At 38.9% G+C, this 9855-nt stretch overlaps 1 protein-coding gene across 1 annotated transcript; it reads right to left on the reverse strand.

Moving 5' to 3' along the window:
* Positions 1-1025: 1025 nt before the first annotated feature.
* Positions 1026-8313, reverse strand: LOC110169060 (ras-related protein Rab-8B-like). Its single transcript, XM_020934563.2, has 7 exons — positions 8111-8313; positions 5523-5583; positions 5320-5380; positions 3083-3160; positions 2819-2914; positions 2672-2737; positions 1026-1669 (listed from the first exon to the last, which is right to left on the reverse strand). Exons 1-7 carry the CDS (start codon positions 8229-8231, stop codon positions 1580-1582), a joined length of 573 nt encoding a protein of 190 aa, XP_020790222.1. The 5' UTR covers positions 8232-8313; the 3' UTR covers positions 1026-1579.
* Between the last annotated feature and the right edge of the window lie 1542 nt (positions 8314-9855).

Below are 9855 nucleotides of genomic sequence, written 5' to 3' on the forward strand. Positions count from 1 at the left end.
TAACCCCCGAACTGGAATAGGCTACAGCAGATACCAGGGAAAACAACAGACATCTCAGTCCAGGAAAGTCCAGTACTGGGAACTGCAAAGATACTGTAAGCTCCCAGGCCCAAGCTGGATGAGGGTGAGAGAGACCAACCACCGTATATATATATTTACACATAGCCTTTATTTATTTATTTATTTAAGAAAAGACACACATTGTCATGGACAAGATGTATGACAGGCCTGATGCAGAGACAGCATGGCAAAGACAAGGCTCCATCTGAGTTTTTAAATGATCCAAAAAGAGGCAGGAATCAGCAAAACGGCCCCTGAAGTCTTCAAACTGAGAGCGGCGCAAAATAAATAAATGAATAAGCGTGTGGATATTTAGTAGCAATATCAATGATTTTTACTTTGAATTTGGAAACAACTACTTCCCATGTGTTTAGTCAGCAGTGAGCTGGTCTGAGCCAGGACTGGGCCAGAACTGAGCCAGGACTAAAACCAGGACTGGAACAAGACTAAAACAGGACTCTAAAAGAAGCAGCACAGGACAGCCAAACAGTACTTACTTCCTGAATTTTGTCAGTTCAGCAGGAGGCTTGAGGACTAAGAAAAATTGGTCTGAGGGCCGCATGTGGCCCCTGGACCATAGTTTGACAACCCCTGCTTTACATACTTGTACTGTGATCATAATCTTTTCAATCAATAGTCTTAAAATGTGCATAATAAACGTAAAATCCAAACTCATTGCTGTACCAGCGGCTGATATGGATCTGTCTAACAAATACAGAGAGATATCCTTCTGGATTTCCAGGCAATAAATCTGTATGAAACCTCACAAAGTGTTATTTTAGGCCAAAATGTAAACACAAATATGCTAAATTATCGTCTCTTGTTTTCTTAATACAGATTTCTTTAAAGTGGAAATCTCAGGATATCAATGTTCAATCCGGTGCTTCTAAACCTCTTGTAATTTCCACTATTGCCACTAGATGTCACCAAACAGCCCCCAAAACACAACACATTTAAACACACTACAAAGTATGATTTTCTTTTATTTGGTTAAAGAAATGTACTTCCCTCAATGCTCTGACAACAACAATTTCTCAATGCGACAATTTAAGCTTAAACAAAACACACAGATATGCCATCAAAGTATAGAAAACTAGACATTTAAGAACACAAAATGCAAAGTTTTAACTAAATCTTTGGTTCAAGAACAAAATAAACTGATGTTATTTGCATAGAAGTGATATTATCCCCATTATCACGGCATCATATTCACTGTAAGGTTTAGTTGGCTGAAAAATAAAACTAAACCAGGATTTAAACAAGATTAAACAAGAAATAAAATAAACAACAATTTTTAAAAAGTTAGTTTGATCGCAACACAGTGCAATGTAATGCACGAAATTCAAAAACGTTAAGTTAAAAAGTTAATTCAAAACCATAAAAAGCTCAAATAATATCCTTCCTTCAGTACATTCCCCCGTCTCATTTGGATAAGTCTGTATTTTATGTCTGTGTCCCATTGAAAAAAGCCTATACCCCACAAGGACCAATCAGAGCGTCCCACGGCTCCAGACTCCGCCTACAAAAGTGAACATCCTCTACCGCTGAGCGCATTATTGTCCTCCTGAGGAAGTCTCCTCATGATGTCCCGGGCAAGAGTGAAAAAGGCCTGAAAAGAGAAATACAAGATACAAGAATGTTGTTTAAAACTACCATCTGTAAATGCTCTAAACCATCATAAAGATGTTCGGCCCAGAGAAGACCCTAAGATATGGCTAAAAAGTGTGATCCCAGAGATACAGGACTGCTTCCACTCCACGGACTGGGAGATATTCAGAGTTGAGGGCTTGTTCACACACCAATTCTTAGATGAGAACACTACCGAATTGTTATGATGCTGTATGTTTGATTTTATGAACTATAACATCAACCTGCCCAGTGACGACAAGTGGAAATTAGCACTGGCACTATAACCTGTTACAAAGCATCTCTCCTGTTAAGGTTAATGTTTATTGTGCACTGTCCCTGTCTCATTAAATAAATAAATAAACTAAACTAAACTTCTCCAGCTGCACTAAAGCAGAGAAGCACACACTCCAGAGGGTGGTGAAAAGTGCTGGGAGATTCTTGGGTCCACCCTACCCGAGACTGTCACCATGTACACCTCCCGCCACCTGCACCAGACTCACTACATCCTCAGGGACTGCTCCCACCCAGCACACCGCCTGTTTCACTTGCTTCCTTCTGGACGTACAGGTTACAGGAACAGGTTACAGCCAGAACCACTAGAACGGCTAACAGCCTCTACACCCAGACTATCAGACTCCTCCTTAAACCCGACAGAAGACCAGAGAGGGGAAGGGGGGCAGATTTAAAATTTGCCATCTATTGGTGAAACAAATCAAATAAATTTACAGATGACAGCTTTAATTGCATGCTAAAATTTGCTAAAATAGATAAACTAGCATCACCATGTTTGTTTCGGTTTCTTTGGGCACCTCAATCAGCTCTGTGATTGGTCTAAACCGATGGTGGCCGGGTCAAACAAGATTTAGTTTTTCATTGTTTAGAACTACTTCAGTCAGGGTTTAGTTCAGTTTTAGATCTGGTTTAATCATGTTAAATCAGGTGGGATTCTTTCTAAATTTGGAGAACAAACTTTTGCACTCACCTCTTCTACATTGATGCCGGACTTTGCACTGACCTCCAACAATTTTATTCCATAATCTGTCGCAAACTACAGACACCAAAACAAAACAGTCAGTCTTTAAATATCATGTCCTTGGTTTACACTTAAATACATTCACACAGTCTGTACCTTCTCTCCTCTTTCTTTGGACACCTGTCTGGGTGTGCTGTCGTTCGGGTCACATTTGTTTCCCAGAAGTATCCTGTCTGCATCTGAGGGGGCATGCTGAGAAATACAGGGTGTAAGTACAAGTATATAGTGTATAAGAAAACAGTTAAGTTTTATTACAGCATTCACTAAAGGATATTTAGATTCACAAAATTACTTAATAATGTGCTGTTACTGATATTTTGAGTGTTACATTGTGACTTAACTGTGTAACTGGAGTCTCACCTCCTCGATGAAGCTGATCCAGTCCTTCAGGTTGTCAAAGGTGCTCTCGTTGGTGACGTCATACACCAGCATGATGCCCTGCATGGACAGGAAGTGAGGTCACAAGGGACAGGATATTAAGTCGGTACAGAAAGTACCAACTTTAATCTCACAGAAACAGGCCACGTCTCATTTCTCTTTCCTCGCTTCTTTCTCCTCGATCTTCCATTTTCCAGCTGCCAATTAAATGTGTCATTGTCAGTGTCAAGTGGTGTTACCAAAGAAAACCACGGAAGGAATGAGTAAACATGAGGGAGGCTTCAGGAGTAAGATAAAATAATCAAACTTTATTTGTCTCAGTGAGGAGTTTATATCCTCTCCTCGCTTTGCCTCCTCTGTGGGTGGGACTTATTCACCCATTTCCTGCAAAATTGAGGAGAGGAATCGAGAAGAAGAAAGTGAGGAACGAGAAATGAGACAAGACCATAAACTCCAACTGAGGCAGAGGCCAGGGGTCAGAGAAGGACGAAAACAATGCCGAAGTTTGACCAGAGAAGTTAAGAATAAATACTTAAATGTTCACAATGCAGCAACTAGAAGTCAACAATATGATCTTCTCCACTTTGTAGCGGTGAATAGAGTGACTTGGCATCGAGAAGTGAATGAACTAAAGCAATCTGCTTCTTCTGATAGTTTACACTTCACTGTGATTGGTTAATCCACCTGCCATTCACCGGAACAAAGCTACAAAAATACTATTATGAATGTTCAAAGCTGGAAAAGAACAAGAGTACGCTCAAGCTTGGACAATCATCACATCAAAATTAAACTGAAAGTAAACCTAAACATTTGTTTCATTTAAATTAACAAGACCAGGACTAAAACCAAGTCTAAATTTGGACTCAAACTGGGCTAAATCTAGAACCAAAAATATGGACAACTGTGAATGCACGTTGGGTTATTTTCTCCACCCAGCTGCTGGGTTTGCGTGGTCAGGTCACTCTTTTGGGTTATTTTGCTTAACTCAAACGCTGGGCAAACAGGTTGGGTCATAGTTGGATCATTGCAAATGTAACATAAGCATAAACAGTCTTTTCCCTTCATAAATGAACTGTTATCTCATGAACATGTGGTCCTTGTGCAGCCTTCAAAGACACTGACACAACAGCAGAGCTCCGGTCTGAGTGTGAGTGTCACAGACTGAGCCACACGGAGCCGGACTGAATGTGCTTTCATTTGAACTTTCTTGTTGGACACACAATGGGATTCAAAGAGGAACAGTTTATGCTTGATACCTAAGTTTTGGTCACTTTGGCATCTTTAGGTCCCTGACAGTTATATCTGTAAATATTGGCAGCTGGTCACAGTCCTGCTTTAACCCATTTATTATAATGAACCCAGCAGCAGATAAAGTAAATATAACCCAGAATTTAGTAGAAAAAAAATTACCCGAAAAGTTGTGTTAAAATAATGACCCAAAGTGCTGGGTCAAAATAAGTTTTGTTGGTCCAGTGCTGGGTTATTATTTTACACAGGTTGAGTTATTATTACCTCCGCCAAGGAGGTTATGTTTGTGCCGGCGTTTGTCTGTCTGTTTGTTTGTTTGTTTGTTTGTCTGTTAGCAACATAACTCAAAAAGTTATGGACCGATTCTGATGAAATTTTCAGGATTTGTTGGAAATGTGAAAAGGAAGAACTGATTTCATTTTGGGGGTGATCCGGAAGAAATCCTGGATTCTGGATCACTTTGGAATTTTAGTTAACATTGTGGTAAATGGGGCCAAAAATTTTGTTTCTCAATATCTCGATTAATTATTGACCAAACCCCATGAAATTTGACTCAGGGATGAACAATGGGATCCTCTTTCATATTACAAATTGAAAGATACGAGACAAATATTTATGGAAAACACAATTAATATGAGGGGGACTGTAGTCCTTGGCGGAGGTCTGCGCTCTCTGAGTGCTTTTCTAGTTTTTAAGCAACATTTTTAGTCAATATGAACATTTTAAGACCAAAATGACGAGCCTAACAGCAGCAGTTACAGAGAGAGTGACGACAGTTTTTCTATATAAAATGAGCTGGAGTCGATGGAGCCGTAAGTGCGCTAGTTTGGTCTATAGCCTGCCCTCAAAGTGGTCTAACTAGAAGCATTATATTGACGCCATGGTCTGAACCTAGCATTAGACTGAATTGAATATCAACTAAATGAGACTCTTCTGAATAAATAAAAGAATAATTTATTAATTTTACTAACTTTAGCTTGGCTGCAGTACAATGGAATTACTTTTCTGAAGGATTCATGACCCGCTGTGTCCCTGAAACAAAAGACACCTCGTATTACCAGAGATACAGATTGTTTTTTTGTTGGCAAATTATGATAGAAAATTATGAATCAATATGACAGTTAGTAAATGTAGTAAATAAGTTAAAAGTTTTAGACTGAAAGAAAGCACTCACCATATTTCAAGTAAGATTTTCTTGCCGTCCAAATCTACCGTCTTCTTTGTGACGTTAGCACCTAAAGAAAAACAAAACACTATTGTCATGCAAAACTGCAGAAGTTAAAGGTGCATTGTGTAACTTTTCAGGTGGAGGTTTCATCAGCTTCTTGTTTCCATTTTGAGAACTTAGTCTTAGACAACTTTATTGATCCACAAGGGAAATTATTTGGACACATGAGCTCACACATCACAATATAATACAGTAACAAAGAGCAACAAAAATATAAATTGTAATAATAAAATAAGTAGTAAAAAAAGAGCAAGAGACAAGTGTCAGATGAGACATAATTATGTAAATGTACAAGTCAAAATAACATAGAAAGATAATTAATAAAATACTGTATAAAATCACAGCTTTATACAAGAGGTCATATGAAGACAACAATGATGTGATGACTGACAGGACATAGGGTTATCTGTTACATAAGGTTGAGTTGCTGTACTGTTGTAGGGAGTATTATCTGTTACATAAGGTGAGTTGTTGTTCAGCTGTAGGGAGTATTATAGTATGAATGTAGTCCTGTATCTGTCACTGTTTGAGCGGAGCTGTAGGAGCCTGTTGGAGATGAGCTCCTCTGTCCCTCTATAGTCTGGTGCAGTGGGTGTGCTGTTGTACAGTTGTAGGGAGTATTATCTGTCCCTCTATAGTCTGGTGCAGTGGGTGTGCTGTTGTACAGTTGTAGGGAGTATTATCTGTCCCTCTATAGTCTGGTGCAGTGGGTGAGCAGGAGTGTTCATGATGGAGACCAGTTTGTCCAGTTTACTTGTGTCCCTCACTGTGAAAAATGTCTCCAGCTCACAGCAGATCACATGACCAGCTTTATGGATCAGTTTGTCAATCCACCCAATGTTCATTGTTCATTTTACTGGTGCTGCTCCCACAGCAGACCACAGCCATGTCCCCATTTTCCCCATTCAACAGATATAATAATAACAAATAACAAATAACAAATAACAAAGACTTCGTAATTTTAGGAGTGCTGAAAATATTTAGGGTCTAGACTTGCCCCTGTCCATTCCAGACCATACCAAATCAATTTTTTCTTTTTTTTTTTTCAAATCAATAACATCTGCAGCCTTTTACCATCTAAAAAAATAGCAAAAATCAAACATATAGTGTCTAAAGCAGACTTGGATCCATGCGTTATCCATGCGTTTGTCTTGTCTCACAGCTTCAAACGAGCTGTGAGACGCTGCAGAACATCCAGAACGCTGCAGCTCGGGTCCTGACTCAAACTAGGAAGTACAAGCACATAAGTCCTGTGCTCAGGTCTCTGCACTGGCTCCTGTGGCTCAGAGACTTTAAAGCAGCTCTGCTTGTACAAGTCTCTCCATGGCCGAGTGCCAAATCCATCTGTGACATGTTAATGTCATATGAACCATCTCACACTCTGAGGAGCTCAGGGACCGGCCTCCTGCTGGTGCCCAGAGTCAGGATTAAACACGGGGAGTCAGAGTTTCAGGTTCACGCAGCTAAAACCAGGAACAGTCTTCCTGAACATGTGAGACAGACTTCTACAGTGATGCTGTTTTAAATCCAGGTTCAAAATGGTTCTGTTTAACTGTGCATATAACTGAAAGGTTTTCATTTCACACTCTTCTCTCTAATTTATGTAATTCATGTCTCTCTCTTTCTTTCTGTCTCTTTAAAATTTTTTAATTTTAATCTTTAATTTTATGATGATTATTCATGTTTTGATTAGTTTTTATTGTGATTTTAATGTTTTTCTTATTATGTAAAGCACTTTGAATAACTTTCTGTACGAATTGTGCTATACAAATAAACTTGCCTTGCCTTGCATTGCCAAAACAAGTTTAATCTAAGACAGAGCCAGGCGAGGAAGACAAATCAGAAATTCTAAAGTAAATACTATTAGGCTAGACCAGGGGTGTCAAACATACGGCCCGGGGGCTGGATCCGGCCCTCCAAGACCTTTAATCTGGCCCTCAGCTAATTTTCTACAAAAATATTTTAATTATATTTTCTATTAAATATTGGTACTTTTCTGCGCCGCTTACCATAGCAGTGTCTCCGGTGCCTCTGTGTGTGGCCCCTCCCACCAGAGCAGCACAAATGAAGACTTGTCTCTTTCCAAACGCTCTTAAAGGACGATCGTTTTGACTGTTGACCGTGACACCCTCATCAGTAAAATGTCAAAAATGAGAAAAGTGGAGCCAAGTGCAGGATTTTCCAAGAAAAAATGAATTTATTCCTATTTGCATCCAAGTTAATGTTAAAACATTGTGTTGAAATTACATTTTTCTTAAAGTTTCAGGTTGTTCATAATATTATAATATTTTGTAAAAGAAAGAGTTCATCAATTAAAAAAGATTTCTGTAATAAATTTGCGTTTCTCTGCACAAATATTTGAACTTATTGTTATTTTTGGGGTATATATGCCATGAGTTTTCTGATCCGGCCCCTTTTGGGATCAAAGTAGGTTGGATACAGCCCCTGTATCCCCACTAGACTATTAGACTAAACCAGGACTGAACAGGTCAACACCATGGACCAGAACCAAATGTCAGTGTGTAATTTCTTACCGATAGTGACATTTACTTGTCCGTTGAACGTGCCTTCAACAAATCTGTGTAGGAAGCACGTTTTCCCGACGACGTAATCTCCAATTATCACCAGCTTTAACGTATAGTCGCATTTGGCCATGGCTCCAGCTTCGGTTTGGAGTTTCACTTTTCTGGAACAACCAACACCCACATGTTATTTCCCTAAATGACAGTGAGAGGAAGTCAAACTACAGTTTCTAGTTTGATTCTCTCTCTCTCTCTGTGTCTCCACTTCCGCACTTACTCACATTTCCTTTCCATTCCCAAAGATCTGTTTTCTCTTTACAGACTCAATCTTGTTATGTTGGCCATACAAAACCAAATGGACAGCATTACGGTAATGAAATAAAGCAATAGCCCTACTTCCAGACAATAAAAAATGTTAAAAACAAAAAAGATGTTAAAACATATAAATATCTTCAAAAAATATATTCCTCTACATTTTGTTTAAAGAATTGTTCTTTTGTATAAGTGTTCTTTTAATTATTCTTTCATTATATATTCTACACACTCTTTGTATATGTATATCTAAGTACAAAACAAACACACACACCAAAGTGGTTAAGACACAAAAAAAATGTCAATTTTCACCAAAACTATATGTATTCTTACTTGCACTGTGGATTCGTGGGGAAAAAAATGAAAAATTACATGTTTACAAAAAAGTAACTGTTTAAATAAAGTCAAAAGCAACAGAAATGGACAAAACAAAGGAAAACCCCACATGTACACGGCTACACTGGTGGCGAAAACAACTATTTCCCGTGTGTTTAGTCAGCAGTGACCTGGTCTGAACCAGGACTGTGCCAGAACTGAGCCAGGACTAAACCAGGACTCTAAAAGAAGCAGCACAGGAGAGTCAAACAGTATTTACTGCCTGAATACTGCCAGTTCAGCAGGAGGCTTGAGGACTAAGAAAAATTGGTCTGAGGGCCACATTTGGCTTGCCAGGCCACCTAGTGCCTCCACTCAATTTTATTTCTCTCCAGCGACAAGGTCAGGAATCAAAATACAATAGATGGTTCGCAAAAACCCCAGAAATGCAAGCCATATATTCAGTGTTGAGATCAAGGATTTAAAGCTAGAATAAAAGAATGTTTGGTGAATTTCATCAAGGGGAAAGACGTTATTGTCGTTCTTCCTACGGGATTTGGGAAAAGTTTAATATACCAGTTAGCCCCATTAGCGGCACATTACATACATCATGACCAAATAGCAGCGATTGGTTAAATGATAAAAAGTACCCTCCTACCCTCGAGCAAATGAATTTTAACACTGCAAGGTCAGACGGTTTCTACGAAGTGAAACCAGCTGATGAATCAGGCTAGAATTTAGCCCCTGGACCATCATTCTGACAACCCCTGTGTTACATACTTGTACTGTGAATCTTTTCTGTCATTGTAATGTAAAATTGTTTGCCTGGAAAAATCCAGATTCATCGTTGTACCAGCGGCTGATATGGATCTGTGTAACAAATACAGAGAGATATCCTTCTGGATTTCCAGGCAGTAAATCTGTATGAAAAGTCAGAAAATGAAGTTATTTTAGGCCAAGAGTTAAACACAAATTTGCAAAGTTTTAGTTTCTTGTTTCCAGATTTCTTTAAAGTGGAAATCTCAGGATATCAATGTTCAATCCGGTGCTACTAAACCTCTTGTAATTTCAACTTTTCCCACTAGATGTCACCAAACAGCCCCAAAACAAAACACATTCAAAAACACATA

The sequence above is a fragment of the Boleophthalmus pectinirostris genome, unplaced genomic scaffold (genome assembly GCF_026225935.1).
Source record: "Boleophthalmus pectinirostris isolate CB_2022bp ecotype Guang Dong unplaced genomic scaffold, ASM2622593v1 HiC_scaffold_19, whole genome shotgun sequence".
In the NCBI taxonomy this organism is placed as follows: domain Eukaryota; kingdom Metazoa; phylum Chordata; class Actinopteri; order Gobiiformes; family Gobiidae; genus Boleophthalmus; species Boleophthalmus pectinirostris.

Bases quoted from the DNA above. Each gene is read 5' to 3' on its own strand.
- LOC110169060 (XM_020934563.2), bottom strand. From the start codon at position 8,231: ATGGCCAAATGCGACTATACGTTAAAGCTGGTGATAATTGGAGATTAC. The intron at 5,584-8,110 runs GTAAGAAATTAC...GTTTTTCTTTAG, and splicing joins ACAAGTAAATGTCACTATCG to GTGCTAACGTCACAAAGAAG. The intron at 2,915-3,082 runs GTGAGACTCCAG...TGTATTTCTCAG, and splicing joins GGATCAGCTTCATCGAGGAG to CATGCCCCCTCAGATGCAGA.